Source organism: Lepisosteus oculatus, chromosome 8, assembly GCF_040954835.1.
Source record: "Lepisosteus oculatus isolate fLepOcu1 chromosome 8, fLepOcu1.hap2, whole genome shotgun sequence".
NCBI classification, from domain to species: domain Eukaryota; kingdom Metazoa; phylum Chordata; class Actinopteri; order Semionotiformes; family Lepisosteidae; genus Lepisosteus; species Lepisosteus oculatus.
The window spans coordinates 35,622,914-35,640,812 of NC_090703.1; the positions used below are offsets into that span (position 1 = coordinate 35,622,914).

General features: G+C 35.2%; 3 protein-coding genes across 7 annotated transcripts in view; 2 read left to right on the forward strand and 1 right to left on the reverse strand.

Annotated features, from left to right (window-relative positions):
• Window positions 1-624: 624 nt before the first annotated feature.
• cmc4 (C-x(9)-C motif containing 4 homolog (S. cerevisiae)) lies at window positions 625-3,609 on the reverse strand. Of its 4 annotated transcripts, none has more exons than XM_006632654.3 (3): window positions 3,512-3,609; window positions 1,030-1,096; window positions 625-839 (listed from the first exon to the last, which is right to left on the reverse strand). In XM_006632654.3, exons 2-3 carry the CDS (start codon window positions 1,085-1,087, stop codon window positions 703-705), a joined length of 195 nt encoding a protein of 64 aa, XP_006632717.1. In that variant the 5' UTR covers window positions 1,088-1,096; window positions 3,512-3,609; the 3' UTR covers window positions 625-702. The 4 variants fall into 4 exon arrangements, with proteins under 4 accessions (XP_006632717.1, XP_069049531.1, XP_015206615.1 ...); XM_069193430.1 differs by lacking the exon at window positions 3,512-3,609 and adding an exon at window positions 3,128-3,147; XM_015351129.2 differs by lacking the exon at window positions 3,512-3,609 and adding an exon at window positions 3,116-3,136.
• A 68-nt stretch (window positions 3,610-3,677) lies between these two features.
• brcc3 (BRCA1/BRCA2-containing complex, subunit 3) lies at window positions 3,678-10,872 on the forward strand. Its single transcript, XM_006632616.3, has 8 exons — window positions 3,678-4,058; window positions 4,410-4,529; window positions 5,381-5,468; window positions 5,993-6,081; window positions 6,350-6,405; window positions 6,659-6,790; window positions 8,005-8,048; window positions 9,067-10,872. Exons 1-8 carry the CDS (start codon window positions 3,954-3,956, stop codon window positions 9,213-9,215), a joined length of 783 nt encoding a protein of 260 aa, XP_006632679.1. The 5' UTR covers window positions 3,678-3,953; the 3' UTR covers window positions 9,216-10,872.
• Window positions 10,873-10,966: 94 nt separating this feature from the next.
• LOC102698142 (amine oxidase [flavin-containing] B-like) overlaps window positions 10,967-17,899 on the forward strand; it is a 29,017-nt gene continuing 22,084 nt past the window's right edge. For both annotated transcript variants that reach the window (XM_015351125.2, XM_015351126.2), the window contains exons 1-3: window positions 10,967-11,704; window positions 15,847-15,941; window positions 16,813-16,950. In XM_015351125.2, the coding sequence (XP_015206611.2) occupies window positions 11,638-11,704; window positions 15,847-15,941; window positions 16,813-16,950 (300 nt within the window). In that variant the 5' untranslated portion in view covers window positions 10,967-11,637. The remainder of the gene's footprint in view (window positions 11,705-15,846; window positions 15,942-16,812; window positions 16,951-17,899) is intronic.

The following is a 17,899-nucleotide window of genomic DNA, read 5'->3' on the forward strand; positions in this document are numbered from 1 at the left end:
CCCAAACCCCTACAGAACTGGTGCCTTGTGAGAGCACGCTAAACTGGATCTTTAAAATCAAGATAGACTTGATACATGAGATTTTCAGACAAAGGCATGAGACTATGAGATTCACTTCTAATGAGTGAGGCTTCAGAACAATGTAATTATGTACCATTTTGGCTACTGGCTGGCAAATGATCTTGCAGTGGGAGTGTTACTATAAAACAGAATGGATATTTGTGTATGTTTTGTCAGTGTTCACATATTTGTTTGTGCCTGTATACAGCTGTGTGAATACCTGATTCTTCATGTGTCTTTCCTTCATCATTCAATATTCAGGGTTTTATGCAAGAGAGGATAGTTTGTATCTACCATAAGGGTATTGAAGACATTTATAATCAACTTGTGGAAGTACAGGAGGGATAAGCACCGTTTGTACATTCTGAAATATAAACTGAGAGCCATTTCTCATTTTTGCTGTAGAACTCGCCAATTACACTGAAAGGTCTCAGGTGCCCTAGCAGCACAACTCAAGTTTTGGAGTAGCACAGAATAATCTACACAACTAAATTCGAGCCCATCCAAACCAACCAATTGATTGCGTTTTTAAAAAGTAATTTGTCCTACAAATAGCAACATGTATATCATGTATAATACTTTATTGAAATAATACATTTACAGTTTAATCAGTATTTCAAGATATTCCCTGTGTAAATATAATCATTTGCATGACTCTTGCTCTTTCTGTTCCTTCACAAATCCTGAACAGCAGACAGACTTCTCTCCAGCATGAAACCTGCAGCACTGCCTCATTGCTTCAATCACATCTTCACACTTGCTCTCAATATATTTGTTGGCTGGAAAAACAAAATTTGATTTGAAAATACTGGGTTAATTCAGTGATGATCAACTTTAAGAAAGTCTTCAGAAAATGGGGATAACTAACAAATTGAGCACTGCAGTACTTAAAAAAAAACCAAACAGCACTTAATACACCTTTTTGGAATACAATTCTCGTCACTGGAACTTGATTGACGATCATTTTACCTTGTAAACATCTTTGGATTTCACATGCCTGCTTTTGGCAAGGATCTTTCTGGGACATCCCACAGTACTGTTGGAATAAAAACCAAAGTTATTGAATTGTAGAATTTTTGCTTACAGGGACTTCTATTATTATGTTCAGTGTCTTGGATTTATTTAATAATACTCCTCTTTATTTATTTATTTTTGTTCCTTTTCTGATAAATAACAGACATGCATTTAAACAACAGCAGTTTTGATGGCTTCCAAGCAACTACAATTATCTTAAAAAACTATAGTATGTGTGAAAAGATTGTTGTGGGGTGGATGTTAATGGCAACTTTAATGATTTAAGTCTTTAATAATATAAAATCATTCTATACCAACAGGGGCAGCAAAATGGCACAATGGTTAGCATTGATGTCTCAAAGCACTGGGGCCCTGGATTAAATTCTAGACCTGTGGTCCTATCAGCATGGGGTTTGTATGTTCTCCCAATGTTCATGTATGTTTCTTCCAGGTATTCCAGTTTACTTTCCCAGTCCCAAAACATACTAGTAGATCAATTTGCTTCTGAAATACTCTGACCCGTCTAACCTCTCTGGTTGTTCTGCCTGTTTTCAGTAACCATGGGCTACTCTAAGTACTGTAGGTGTCAGAGGACATGAAAATAAAATAATTCACTGTTACAAAGCAGGGGAAGACTATAAAAAGGTATCTAAATGCTTCCAGCTTGCAATTTAAACTGTCAGAAACATCATTAAGACATTCAAATTAAAGAGAACTTCTGACGTCAAGACAAGATCTGGAAGACCCAGAAAAAATTCTGCTAGAACTGCTCGGATACTGGTCAGATCTACAAAGTAGAACCCAGAGATCACTGCAAAAGACCAGTGTCAGAAATATTTAGCTGACACTGGAGTAGTTGTCCACAAGTACACAGTAAAGCGTTCCTTAAACAAATATGATCTGCACAGGATAGTTGTCAGAAGGAATCCTTTCCTTTGATCTCATCACAAAAATTAATGTTTTTTAAGTGCTGTGGGCTGATAAAAAAAAATGAATGGAAGGAAGGAAGATTGGTGTCAACTAAATATCAGCAAATCCTAGAAGTTCATGTCCCTTTCGGTGAAGGGATACAAGCTGGAAAGAGGTAGAATATTTCAGACAACTATCCAAAACATACCGCCAAGTAAACCATGAATTACTTACAAGAATGACAGATTAAGGTTTTGGAATAACTTTCATGGTCCCCAGACTTGAATATTAAAAATCTGTGAGGAGATCTCAAACATGCAGTGCATGCAAGAAGACCTAAGAATATTTCTGAGCTAGAAGACTTCTGCAAGGAAAAGTGGAAAAAATGCAAAAGCAATATAATAACTCTTAGCTGGCTACAGGAAACATCTGTAATTTCTTTCAATGAAAGTGTTACTAAGTACTGACAGTCTCCAAACTTTTGCATATGCATTTCACTATTTTATTATTTTGAATATGTACAAACTGTAAATTGCACATAACTGTATAGGAACCAAAACAATGGTCGTGGAAATTTCTGTTTAGTGTAAATAAGAAGAACAAAGATTAATGCAAATAAGACCCTTTTAGCCATTTTCCACAATTTTTCTGAAATCATTACATGAAATAAAAAGAACAGAAAAGCTTAGCTCTAAATCCCCGGAGCTAACTGGTACATTGATATGTTTGCTTGTTCAGACTTAATTGTTTTGCACTGCGTCATACGTTTCAAACGTAGCATAAAAGGTACGGTTTTTAACAACGTCAGTAAACTGAACATTAAGCAGTCCCTCCTTAACTTGCTTTTCCTTATTTCTTGCAGCTGTTATTAAGTGATTAATTTATAATGTACGGAGACAGGTTCGAAAGACAGCACATCAGGCATTCCTAAAATAAGGTTCTTTCCTTCTATGGAGGTTAAATTTGTTATATTTCAGGCAAAACATGAAAAGGGGCAGTTCTGAAACTCAGACATTAGTAGAGCTAATACTAAATACAAATCCCATTCAATCTTTTCGCATCTAAAAATAAAACCCAAACCGAAAACTGACATAAATAAGCGTGCGATTAAGAAATCGACTACAGCATATACCAGAACAGAGACCTCGGGTCGAGAGTGAGAAGGACTGTTCTGTATTAGTACGATTACTACTGGTACTATTACTGAAGCACTTTCGTGCTACCAAGACGACATTTTCAGGATTTTGAAGTACAGTACTATACCTGTGACAGATATAGTACTGTGAATCCGTTAAAATAATCGTTTGTTATAAAAATATGATCATACAATAGGCATTATAATTGAAACAAGATCAATTGTGTATAAAGTGTTTAAAGTTGGAATCTACGCATTCCATAATGTCGGGGCAGTGTTTTTTTGCTAAATAATTCACATTCTGGGAATTCTGATTATGTAACTGCAATATTCACCCCTGAAATTTATTCTAGAATGTATAAGGTCGCAGAGGTGCGTTTTTAAATAACTTACAATATCCACAAAAGGTCCTCCTCATGAATCCTGAGAGAAATCTTGTAATGTGATGTCGAATCTGCTCGTCTCGATACAAAACTATTTTTACTTTTATTCGGTGCACCCACAACTTGGCTTCGACGGGAAACCTACCGAAACTGAAATTAAGACTTTAAGGCCAACATTATATTGAGTAAAAAATCTGCTTGTATACTGGTAAAGTTTTAGAGTGAAAATGTGTTAATCTTCTGGAAATATTAGCTTAATACTAGTTTCAGCATCAACAGAGTTAAAGATCCTTAACTTTGTCTTTCCTAAAACATGTTAACCATGTTTGGTGGGGATGTTTTGTGATGCCGGAACTGTTCAGTGAACGGAATTGAGAATGTTTATGGAAGTGTTCTGGTGTTTGTGGTAAAATAACTGTAGAGACTAAACTAATCATCATTAAGACGTCAGAATGGCAGTGAGTGCAGTTCACCTGGAATCGGACGCTTTTCTGGTTTGCATGAATCATGCTTTAAGTACAGAAAAAGAAGAAGTAATGGGACTCTGTATTGGAGAGGTAAATTAGATTCCTGTTTACTCCAGATTCTCCCTCAATAGACTAAAATTAATATTTGTTTCTAACGAAGACAACTAATTTATTTTAAGTGATGTATTACTTCTATTACTTATACGAATATATATATATACTTATACTATTACGAACTAGTATTGAACTGTTTTAGCCTTTGTCTTCTAGCAATGTACAGTAAATTATAAAGCCTCTTTAGCATAGAGTGTTTAGGACGTAGTGAGGACATTATTTTCTTGTCAGCATTTATAAATAAATTGTTAGTTTCGAGAGTTTGGGAATTGGAGTTTAAGGCTTTCAAGAGATCGCTGAACTACCTACACAAATTGTCTCGTACAGGTAGATACTAACCGGATTGTCCACATTCACTCCGTGATCATCCTGCGTCGCTCAGACAAGAGGAAGGACCGCGTGGAGATCTCACCAGAACAGCTTTCTGCAGCCTCTACTGAAGCCGAGATATCCATTTTATAAGTGTTAAACTAACCAAAAAGTTTTCCAATTCCTACAACGCTACACCTATTTGTGGCTTTACGTTTTGGAACCAATTGGTGTTTGAGCTTTAAATCATTGCATGTTTCACCTTTCTGTTTTCCTGAAACGACTCTCCATCTTTTAAAATTGAGCGCCACAGTTTATATTTCTAGGACAAAGCCGATTGCTACCCATTCCCGACATACTTCAGTCCGTGTAGACTCAGTGGCAAAAATGAAAATATAGAAATTTGAGTGGATTTCACAGGCACACATTTTATTTTGTGTTTTGTTAAGGGAAAACAAACCTTTATTTGGAAATCATATGTATCTGGTACATAAAAGTACCAGATACATACAAAACCTTAAAGACTGGAAACTCACAAATTGCAGTAAGGATATTTAATACTTGGAAATGTCGTTGATAGAAGCCTGGAATAGATAGTATAAACATTCCCCAAAGCATTTAAGTTAAATATTTTTACAAAATAACCTTTTAAAAAAACATAGCTATACCTAATTATGTTGAGACCTTAAAACAAAATATCGCTATGTTACTAATTCATTATTATTAAATGTCAGTGTATATTTATGCAAAGGAACAAGTAATAGTTTTATTCCATGCTGAAAAGAGAAGAAAGAAAACACAAAGGTTGCTCACACCTGAAGAAGGCTCTACGGCCGAAACGTTGTTTTCTTTTTTGTCTTTTCAGCATGGAATAAACCTATTACTTGTTCCTTTGCAGCCTACGCATGCTGACGCAGCTACCCACCTGAACTACTTCAATGTATATTTATGCACAAAGTTTATTTTTTTAATTTCTTAATGAGGTTCACAGATTGGCTGAAATGACTGGTCGGCCCATGAGGGTTGTGGGTTGGTACCATTCTCATCCTCACATCACTGTGTGGCCCTCACATGTTGGTAAGATGTGTACTTCTACCCATTATGACTTACTGAGAGTGGGAAATTGTAATCAATGTTAGATCAATTTAATCAATCTTTCTCTGAAATTTGGAGCAGTATAAGTTACCAAAGTTTTTTGAAAGCATCAAACTGAACAGTGAAACATTATCATCAACTGAGCAGTGAAACTGTCATTATTTGTCTGAATGAAAGTGTTTTTAATATTATTTTATCTGTGGTTGTCTGTAAAAAAAAATTTAGATATGTGTATTTCTGTAATATTTCTCTGCATTAATTGTTTTTAAAGACACAAACAATGCCCTCTCAGGCACTTTGTTAACATCCCAAGAAGAAAGACCGATCAGGTCTGAAACAGATGTTATCCATAACAGTATATTTTGCCTGTCCTCTAGGAATGCTGCTCAAAAAACATAAAATGACAATGGGTTCAAATTGTTAATGCTAATGAAGTTTTCTCCTGTAATTATAATAAAGCCAGACTATTACTGGTGAAGATAACACTGCAAAATCTTTACCCTCAGATGTAAGAACTCAGGCAATGTACCAGATGATGGATCAGGGCTTTGTTGGGTTGATATTCTCTTGCTTCATTGAGGATAAGAACACAAAGGTAAGCAGCACAGTTTAGGCACAGGAACCAGTCAGTTTAGTAAGCAGTAATGTTTTGAGTATGCTTTTCTGTTTTTTTTAATGATCTTTTAATGCTGGTTTTTTTATATCTTTCAACTGGAACATGTTTTGTGTAAAAACTGATTTATTCCCTCACAATTTCATGTTTTCACAAAGCTTCAGTCCCTCGATTGAAGATATATTGTATTGCTAATGGGAAAAACATCTGGTATTGTGATAGGGATTCTAACCTTACTGATCTTTTGCAGACAGGGAGAGTTCTGTATACCTGCTTCCAGTCTGTGCAAGCACAGAAAGGCTCAGAGTAAGTGCACTGTCCTTTGTGAAGTCATTCTTACAATTAGTAAGGTATGGACTATAATTGTGCCTCTGCATGTTCCAGAATTAGAGCTACAAAAGCACAAAAGGTAAAGCTTTTTTCTAAAAGTTCATTTAGTGTATTTTATCTAATACTATTTTTCTGCCCTTTGACAGAATCAATTTATTCTAATTAAACCTCAGTAAGTTAGCATGTGTGAAAAGTATTTACAGGAACTGTTGTGTGTTCTCTTAATAAGGTACGAGAGAATTGAAATCCCTATCCATGTAGTTCCTCATGAAGCCATTGGAAAGGTGTGTCTGGAGTCAGCTGTAGAACTTCCCAAAATACTTTGTCAGGAAGAACAGGATACATACAGGAGAATCCACAGGTATGCCTGCTTCTGTTCATTCTCTGCTTTGCCATGTTTCCCCATTTTCCTTTGCATCTTTTTATGAATTCAAAAAGTATGTCAGGACCTGCTTGAAAGTGTTTTAGATGTATGGAGGAACCCATTGTATCTTTTGTCCTCTTCTGATGATTGGAAAGTTGTGCTGCACCCTTTCTAATGGTTTTGGTACAGAACACAAATGTGTTCAATCACAACTGCACGCCTCATGAACTATAAATAAGACAACATTTGGTTCCGCATTATTGACAGTTCCATGTTTAAAAAGGTCTTAATACTTTAACAAATGGTTTTAAACAGAGAGGGAATCTGTTTATGAAACTTATCTTGAGTTAGAACCAGCACAAAGTCCCTGGATGTTAACACTTCCAAGATCCAAAGTGTACTTTAGGCACAGTGTAGAACTAGCCCTTCAATGTCATCGGAAACAAAATTTCCAGTGGCATTCTGTATCTATGTATACTTTGTCAAGGCTGATTCAATTTGAAAAGCTGCTGCTGGATGGATTGCAGGGCTACATGGATGGTAAGACTTGAATAACTCAATTAGGAATTGACACAAATGGAATTACTGTGCCTGCCTTGAGCGGCTCATAAACAAAGTCTGTTTGTGAGCAGAATATTCACACTGAGAGACAAGTGCTTCAGATCTGTTTGTTCTGGTCTCAAGATGTAATTACTCATGGGCTTCTATTGCCAAGTGACTAAGACAACATGTTTACAGGATTATATAATGCTGTATTTAAATAATAACAATCCTGTCACAATATGGTGTGTACAGTGTTTCTAATTTACATATAAAACAAGACAAAAATGCCTAAGGAAATTATTTTTTTGCCTCATTAGTATAATTAAATTCTTGATACTGTTTTTTATGTTTTATTTTTATTTATTAAAGTGTATTTTGCATTATATTCTGAGAGGTTACTTTGATCAGTGTTGAACTGTATAGGTAGTTACTTCAATAACGTTAGTTGTACAAGATGAAAAACTGCAAAGATGTCATCTGAGGTGAGTTTTTTTATGTAAAACATCAAATGTGATCTGATTTATTTATTAAGCTGATCAACATATGGAACAGCATCATTAAGGGGGAGTGTACTTAAACATGTTTATCAGTGTATTTAAATAAGACAGCTACAGTACTATAAAGTGGTGTGTTCGTTTCATTCATCTGCTAACTTTTTCACATTTCAGCTTAACGCACTTGGACCCGATCACGAAAATACACAATGGTTCAGGTAATATGTTCCTCTTATAATATACTTTCTCTTGAATACTTTAATCTTTTACAGAATGATTCTTGATTAAAGGATCTTCTTGTGGTTTTTATTCCTATTATATGAATTCTGGCATTTATCTCTTAGATAGATAAGACTTTATTGATCCTGAAGGTAAATTAATGTGTTACAGCAGTCCAGCCCAAGACAAGCAAAAAAACAAACAAACATCACAATAGACGAAAAATTAAAATACGAAACAAATATAAAATAAATAAATAAAACTAAAAAAAAACATCAGTGTGTGCAAAATATGCTCATAGTCACTGTAAAAACAATAAAATATGTGCAAAATGTGCATAGGTATATACAGATTGAGTGTCCAAAAAAAACAGTACAATGGAGCAGCATGCTGTCCATAGACGAGCAAATGAAGGGCTAACAGTCCTAGCCTAGGGCAGCGTTATACACCCTGACAGCCGCTGGGAGGAAAGACCTGCGGAAACGAACACCGTAGCTGGAGCAGTCTGTTGCTAAAAGACTAAAAGTGTTAAGTTATCGAAAACTTAACACTTATCGATAGTTTTTTTTTGTAGAAGCTGATCATAAACTGTTAAATAAACTGAAAGCAAGGGAGTTGATTGTTTAGTGCAGATAAATGCAGGGGGACTGTTTTCCGCTCCCACTGAGTATAGTAATGTCTGTCATTCTTAAAGCTATTCATGACATTAGGAGAACCTTGTTTGCCTTGTTTGGAGATTCTCCAGTAGTACTTTTTTAACAAGTTGCTTTTAGTCAATGTAGAGGTAGCCCTCAATGGCAATATTTTTCTATTGTTGAGTTAACAGTACTGTTTGATTGATAACTGCCAAAAAACACATATCCACCTGCTCACTTGCATAAAACAAGAGAATAACAGTACCACCTCACTGCCTATTTTATTAGGATCTCTCCTGATTTTGTTTTTATTTAATTGATTTTGTTTTGTTTTTTCTTGTTGTTGTTCGTAACCCTTTGGTGTTTGTGGAACGTGATCCAGTTTTCACAAAGAATCTGTGCAGCCAGATGTCTGCCATCAGCGGGCCACTGCTGCAGTGGCTGGAAGATCGACTGGAACAGAACAAGCAGAGCATTGTGGAGCTGCAACAGGAGAAAGAGAGGCTAACACAAGAGCTGGCTGCCCTTTAGAGAAGAGGAGAGAAGTCCTGTATGTCCCAGCACTCCTGCCAGTGTTTTCTGCCACCTAATCCAATCAAACATTCTAAGATACTTTCATTGTTTCATCTACTATCAGAAAATCTAGAGATGCTGTACTCTGAAATCTTTAGAAGATAATAAGCATATTTCAGACTGTCGGTCTTATTTTATGGGATCCTCAATTCCAATCTAGAGGAGAGAAATTTGCTTTCTTTAGGACCAGGCCCATTTTTAATCAAATGCCCTACTCAGTTCATGGTGTATTGAGACATTTAATACTAAGACTCTGTTATGGCAGTCCAGTTGTATAATTTGAGCTGAAAAGATCTAGGTTTTTCTTCCACAACCAAAGTTTACTGCCTAGCCATGACTATCAACATAGTGCAGACATGAACTGTCTTGTAAAAGATGTTTATATTAACAATTGGTTATATATATAGTGAGAAAAAAAAACTATTCTGCTTTTTTAATGCATGGGACAGTTCCATTGCATAGTTTTTTCTCAGGACATATCATATAAATTAAATTGAAAGTGTTGAACACAAATACTGTATTAGTGGTAAAAGCAGCAGGTAATAGAATGTACAAGAGATCTGATATTGGTTCAGGATACAGTGTATGTTTTATTCACTGATAAAGAGTTTCTGACTCTTGGGAATTTAAAAATAAAATATTTTTCAGAGAATAATGTGATCTTTAAACAAAAATTTGATTTCAACAGCTCTTTTTATATTAATCTTTGTGGCTTCGTGGCTTGAACTTCATAATGGATTAGAAACAAAAGTGGAACCCTAAACCAGATAAAAACTAATTTGCTGTAACCCCCTGTAGAGAACAAATAGAGAAGAGAAAACAGTAGCCTCTCTTACAGATAACTGATGTTGAAGGGAGGAGAACTATACTTTAAATGAAAATTTAATGTAACAGATGACCTCTTGTGTGGAATTTCACACAGAGTGGTTATTGCATATAATATCTATTTTGTAAATATACCATTTGGTAACTTATTATGCTGAAGGCAAATTGTTCTATACGACTTGTTCATATACTGACATTCTTCTGTCAAATGTAGAAGTTATTGTGATTTAAAGCATGTGTGTATTGGAATGGAGGGTAATTGTAGTCAGGGATGTTTTATTTCTTTATTTATTTACCTGAATTTATTGGTTTTGGTACACTGAGTAGATTATTTTGTTTTGATCAGAATACCAACTTAGACTTGAATTTCTGTTTTTAAGACAGTGTCTAGGAATCATAGTGGTGTGTCCTGTTTATAAATGACTTACACAGGTATTTTAATGTTTTAGATTACATCAGTAGTCAGGCATCTTAACGGCACATTGATCTTCAAATAAAGTTCTTGTTGCATCATAATTTAGTGAAACTCTATGGAAACAAAACAAGGCTTTAATCTTATTTTTTTGTGTTAAGAGCACTATATTGTTAGTAGAATTGAAAAGGTCCTTGAAAGTCAAATTAAAATACTAGTTAATAAAATATGTAATCAGTAACTTTTAAGTTTGTGTATAAGAAAAAGTAGTTTACATTTCTAAAGCCTGCAAAATTCGGCGTGAGGCGTGAGGTTGAAGTGAAACAGTTTGTTTTCATGAAATGCTGCAGTAAAGAAAATAGGAGAAAGATTATCAAATACTGTTCTATGTTTTCTGTGCTTATTTTTGTCAGATTATGTGTGTCCCTTAAAGTTGGGTATATATGGAATAAGTATGCTGCTTTTCACTTCATAACTCAAATTAGTGTTTTTCATCAGTTCCTCAAGAACAGTTTACAGATGATGCTGATCAGTAATTCCAGAGGCTGCTGACCAATTGATGTGAATGCTGTTCATGGTTGCAGATTTATTTTTACCTGTTTTTAAAGGATACATATTCACAATAGTATTTTCAACATAATGTTGATATTTGTAATACTTAACAACAACAATAGCTAATATAATAATGGGAAAGTATGATGGAAAAAAGCTTCCTTTCCTCAGAGGACAATGAGTACATTTGCTAAATTGGGATCTAGTGAAGAAAATAACTGCTAATTACTTTGTAAAGGGTGGTATGTGACTGTAAATACTGTACAGAATTTAAATTATTTAGTATACTTTTCACTATGAAACCTCAAAGATCCTGATAAATCGCTCTGTCTATACATTAGATTATATATACATACAGCTGTGTATAATAGAAAAGGTCTTTTCAGATGAAGTTGCCATTAAGAACGGGTACTGAACATCAGATATCACCTTGCCATCCCAGTCTGGTGAGAGATGGGCTTAGCTCCTCCTTTACAGAAGCAGCACACTGATAAAGTGGCTCAGCCACTGGAAGAGACAGATCTGTACAAACCTGTAGGCTTCTGCAGTGCTCTCTCTACTGCTTTCTGAGCAAACATTTAAACCGCAGACATGGACAAAGGGCAGAAACCCGAAATTGAGAAGAAAGATGTAATTGTCATTGGGGGTGGTTTATCTGGTAAGGTATCGTTTGTTGACTTTGTAGACTACTTTGTCGTATTTTCCATAGAACACTGCACTTGATCTTTGTTGATGTTATGTTTACTATTTGCTTCAAAGTAAATAAAAGGATACTAGAATGTAATGCGTAACAGTAAGGTCATAGAACACCATGCCCCTTGCTTTAAAAAACCTTAATTTAAAAAAATAAACTGCAGATAAAATCAGCTACTATTCTATTGCTTTCCAGTTAATAACTGTATACTATGATGTTGACAGTAGTTATGCTAATAGAATAGAAATGATTGATATTGACTTTAGCATTTAGAAATCACAATGTAAGTTAACATTGCATCTATAGAAATGTCTTACACTTTCTGTGATAAGACTGAAACTGCATTTTATTTTGAGTATAAGTTGGAGAAAAACTGCTATGAAAGACAGAATGAAAACAAAGGGAAAATACACATTTGATACACAACAGTTGATCTTAGAAATTTAGAAAGTACACACAATGGACAATAAGGTCTATACTCAACACAATGTTGACATTTAGCATCTAGCTTGATGTAAGAAAATACCCTGTTACGTCTCTTAGAATTGGCAAAAAAGGATTGTTCAGATTAACATTAGCCATGGTCAAATGTAAAAATAATTATTGGGACTATAAAAAAACTAAGTCAGTGATGCTAATACTTTAGTTAATGTCATCAACATAAAACTGTATGTTTTTGTTGTCAGCACTTGCAGTTTGCATATGGTGATGTTCAGGCCAACAACATCATCTTCTTCCAAGTTCTCAACATACATCTTGTCTATATTAAGCTGCATATGACAAGTCATCACAGTGTTGCTATCTGCTGTATTTTCAATTCATCCATTTTCTAACCACTTTATCCAGTTCAGGGTCATGAGGAAGCCGGTGCCTGTTCCCTCAAGCAACTGGCATAAGGCAGAATACAACCTGAAGGGATGCTAGTCCATCACAGAGCACACACAGACATAAAAACGGACACATACACACTCATACCCAGGCCATTTAACCTGCCAGTATGTCTTTGGACTGTGGGAGGAAATCGGAGCTCCTAGCGTAACTCCATATGAACATGGGAAGAACAAAGCAACTCCATGCTTAAAGCACCCCTGATTTCCAGTTTGAGCCAAGGGCCCCAGTGCTGCGAGGTAGCAATGCACCGTATCGGTGCTGCCCTTGCTGTCTGTATTATTCATGATTTATAAATTCTGTATTACAATAAATGAATATACTGTACCTTCCTATTTCAAGGGTTGCTTAAAAATGAGTTAATCAAATAGGATAGGTATGGTTTTTAGACATTATATGAAGCTGGTAACGACTCGGGGTAATTTGTTTTCAGCCTTTGCTAAATAGTATTACACGCATTCATTTTTTGTTCACCACACACAGTTTAAAGATTAGCAATAAATGAAAACAGATGAGCTAAAGAACTAGGTAGACTCTTTACTGTGAGAATAGGTTCTCATTGCTTTTTTTAATTTTATGTGCACAGACTAGCTTTTTCCTAAGGTTTTTGTTGAATTTTAAAGTTAATTTAGAAGTCTTATCAAAATTGTATTTTGCTGATGTATTGATGACAATAGAATTCTCCAGCTGTGAATTCCTACGTTTGTATCAAGTATGTGTTTTGATAATTTTGTGTTCAGTGTGTTTTGGTATAGTATTAAATTATGTTGAACTGTTTGCCCATGGCATCAAAGACGCCTTAATATTTGGTTGTAAGATTGACCTTTTTGTAACAAAAAGGTAAGATTGAGACAAAGACACCTTAATATTTGGTTATAAGATTGACCTCTATGTAAACAAATTAAATGCTGTCAAAGGAGTGGCTTTCCGTAGCACCATTTCTTCAAACAGTTAAGAAATATAGGCTCAATATTCCACCATTTGTTTTAATAAAAAATAGAACCAGACAACAGAGCCCTTAAAAAGGACATCTTAAATGTTCAATAAACAGAAAAGAACATCCAGAACAAACAAAAAAAAAGAAAAAACCAAGGTTGTCCACTGGGGCTCTGAACTTCCTGAACCTTAATATAGGGGAAAAAAAGCAGTAAAGCCAAACACAACATTGGAAACAAATTCTTTTTAAAATCACTATCTGGAAACACCTTCTTGAAGTTGCCATAGGAACCCACAGCTCAGTTTTTCATCTCCCCTTTTTAATATTCTCGCTGAGTCACCAGCTTGTTTTCATTGTTTGAGTAGTGAAAGAACAATTTCCTGAAAGACAGTCCTCCATTATGCCTTTATTGAATGATATATCAGTAGTACACACACATGTATAGAAGAAAATCAACAGAGGACAAGCAGACATTGAGAAATGGAAAAAGAGGAACTGCCTACAATCATTTACAGCCAAAATAGGCAAAGCTTTATTAAAGCAAAAAGGAAAATGTTCATTAATTCAAAGTTATTTAGATTTTATGAAACAGAAAATATATTAGGGCTAACAAAATATGGTTTCGTTAACAGGGAAATGGTTAAGCCACTCTTTAACCTGACATATTTTCTGGGATGCAGTGTAAGTTGTAACTTGCAAAAGAAATAACATTTAAAAAAATCTAAGCAGGTGATAAATTAAATGTCAGGACATTCAGAGATAAGTGCTATAAGGTTTTAACATTTAACACATGCATGTTACATGGGTTATTTCCATAGGTTATTTGTAATCCAAAGCTGTTTATAGAGGGAGGAAAGAGATGGGGTTGTGTGATTAAAAATGAATCTGACACAGCAAGGAGTATTTTAAATATAAATAAATCCAAAAGTAGACCCTTAAGGCCTACCTAACAAAAAATAATATTGAGGCAAAAATACATGAATAGAGGAAATAAGTGAACATGTGTTTCTAGTTTTCATAAAATGACCTTCAAATTGACAGATTTTTTATGATCTCTCACGTGGACTGGTAAATGACTTCATAATCTGAAAGAACACTTACACAATTGGCCAGTTTCAATTGAAATAATATATGCTGTTTAGCAGGTGGTACAGTGGCACAGTGATTAGTGCTTGCAGCCTTGTAGTGCTGGGGTCCTAGGTTCAATTCTGGCCCTGGGGTGCTGTGTGTTATCCACTTGTTTCTTCCAGGTGCTCTGTTTTCCTCCCATAGTCCAACAGCATACTGGTAGGTGAACTGGCTTCTGGGAAAGCTGGCCCTGGTGTGAGTGTGTGCATGTTTGTGTTTGTATCTGTATGCCCCTGCCTAGTGCCTGGGATAGGCTCTGGCTTCCCTGTGATCCTGAAATTAAAGACACAGTTAGAAAATGGATAGATTGATATCCTATTCAACCTGGCATGATTTGCCCTGGTTAAATGTGCAGACTCCTCACCTGACACCTTTTCACGATTGTTTATATAATCTTTTTCAGATCAAAAATAATCAGCAGATGTTTTTCAGTATGTTGAAAACATTACACAAATGAACAGCAAAGACTACAGCCAAAATGTATTTTATTAATATTCTTTCAGTCATTGATTTTGATTAAGTTAACATGGAAATTGCTAAGATCATAATAAAATCCCTGCCAGACACCACTGCTACCTTTTATTACATTCAAATGGGAGTCACATGTACCTAAAAGACATTAGTCATCTACTAATTTTTACCCTAAGGCCTCCAAAAAACAGTCTACAAATGTAAGGAGGCCATTTGGCACATCTAACTCATTCGGTTGTTAGCACATAATTGATCTAAGGATCTCATCCAGTACGTTTTTTTTTTCAGTCAGGGGATCAGCTTCAATAGCATGACTGAGTGTTTTGTTTTAAAGGCGCCTTCCTGTAAGGTCCCCTTGTGCTCTCTGGTTTGTGTTCCACCATTAATTCTGATTAAGGGTTTCCTCAATTTCAGGATTTTTAATCCATATTTTTTTCCGTTCCATTGCTTGAACGGATTTGCCAGAATCGAAATAATCCATACTGTTCCTTGTGGAAGCCCACTAATTACCGTATATCACCTAAGTTGGAACATTCACTCTTTATTTAGTATATACTAGGTTTTCTATCCATTGACCAATGGCAATGTAGAACAAGCCTTTTATTAAAGTTTACTTTTTGAAATTTACCATCTCTAGCTCATTGTTGGTGCCAGCTACACTCAGATGATGAATTATTTTTAGGCTTGTCTGCTGCTAAACTGCTGAAAGAGTCTGGATTGAATGTCCTGGTTCTGGAAGCACGTGATCGTGTGGGTGGGAGAACGTTGACTGTAAAAGTGAGTATATACACACATAGAATACCCCTAGCCTTAAGGACATACAGTACGCTCACTGAAATCAGAAATAGACAAGAAGTGATGTGTGATTCTTTCTTTCTACTTTTCACCAGGGCAGTAACCTCTATTTGTTTGTTAATATCATGTTAATTGACTATTCATTCAGTTATAAACTAAAGAAACTAAAGTGCTACTGGTTAATTGTTACATTCTGACTGTAGTTTATAAATTAAATGGAAGAAGTTAATTGTCCCCTGGAGACTGGGCAGTACTCTTACTGATGTCCACAGGTTCTGCCATTGCCAGGGCTGTGTAACGATGACATGGATACTCCTGGCAGCTCCAGCATTTTGCAAAATCTGTTGTACATTGGAATCTCTGCCACAGCCTCGATTCAAACTAAGTCATAACCTGGGTCAAATACTTCTAATAGAAAAGCACATGTTGAAAAGTCACCTAAATAAGTTTATTGAAGACTTACTGTAGTTTGAAGTAATGTATAGTTATATTCCTCGGCTTGTGAAGGCACTCTGTATGTTTCTGAATTGGTCTTAAATTGTCTCTCCAGAAAATCTGATTTTATAATAGTAGGAATTTGTACTGATTTTTAAAATTGTTTTCAACTTGTCAACCCTGGTATTCGAGATGATGTATGTACAGTATGAGGAGACTTTAACAATATATTATATATTGTACCAGGAAAATATGTACAGTATTATCTTTAATACAATATCTAAAAGCTAGCAGTGCTGCTTTTAAATAATTTAAGGCTCATACATCTGCCTTCAAGACAAAGGTTTGGTTACATTATAGGTCAAGAATATCTTCTTATGAGCAAAACTCCATTTGAAATGACTGCGTTTTTTTAAAGGGGTCTGAATTCCAATATGTGGATCTTGGAGGTGCTTATGTTGGTCCAACTCAGAACAGCATTCTGAGACTTGCAAAAGAACTGGGGGTGAAGACTCATTTAGTAAACGAGAAAGAGCGACTCATTCATTATTATAAGGTAAGGTTTATGATAAAACTGCTGGGAAACTCTGCACACTAGTTTTCTGTCACTGCTTTGCATTTAATTCCAAATTTAAATCTGAATTGTAACCTTTAAAAATTGTTATAGATATTCTTGACCAACTCTTTTGTAATTGCCCCATTATGGTGACCAAGGACTCTGGACTGTAGGAGTCAGCTTTTGTTAGAGGTGCTAAACTGGGATCATGAAAGATTCCATGTGAGACAGGTTACAAATGTAAGTAGGCCACTGCAGAAAGTAGAGGTGTGAACTCTGTTGTCCTGGTTGATTTCCATTCTGGGCTTTTACCATCCATCTTACCTATAGTTTTACCTTAGTTTATTCAGTTAAACAATGTCTAATTTCTCCTTGGTATATAATAGCTGCCATACATCATTTACACGGGTGCTTCACTTTCTTGATATATGGAATGTGTCCAGTACTGTAAGTAAAGCATTTTGGTACCCTTTGGGATGAAAAGCACTGTGTAAATGCTATAAATTCTAATTAACAGGAGATGCCATGCTGCTATAAAATCTTCCATATTCTGTTCCGAAATGGCAGTTTCTAATTGAATAGACAGTATAGGCACTACCGGTGTAACTTTTTAATTGCTTACAAAAAGTGCTTATCCTTATCTGAATATTTGTTAAACAATTATTGTTAAACGTGCTTTATATTTAAATGCTCTTTCTAACATAAGATCTTAGGAAAAAATAATTTCCTAATTGTCATTTTTTCTTTTTTTACATTAAATGTAATTTGCTAGGTTGATAGGATACTAAATATACTATATATTCAATATTGATAGTATTCTCAACATAATACAGTATATATTGTATCTTACAGTGTTTTATTCTCTGTACAAATATTCAGAAGGACAGTACCAATCAATTGATTGAAGGTGCAACAGTTTTATTTGAGTTCTTAACTTGTGAGCCAAATG

Coding starts and splice junctions, on each gene's coding strand:
- cmc4 (XM_006632654.3), bottom strand. CDS start 1,087: ATGTCCCAGAAAGATCCTTGCCAAAAGCAGGCATGTGAAATCCAAAGA. Junction 840..1,029: donor AATCCAAAGATGTTTACAAG/GTAAAATGATCG, acceptor TTGTTTTTCCAG/CCAACAAATATATTGAGAGC.
- brcc3 (XM_006632616.3), top strand. CDS start 3,954: ATGGCAGTGAGTGCAGTTCACCTGGAATCGGACGCTTTTCTGGTTTGC. Junction 4,059..4,409: donor TGGGACTCTGTATTGGAGAG/GTAAATTAGATT, acceptor TGTCTCGTACAG/GTAGATACTAACCGGATTGT. Junction 4,530..5,380: donor CAGCCTCTACTGAAGCCGAG/ATATCCATTTTA, acceptor AATGAGGTTCAC/AGATTGGCTGAAATGACTGG.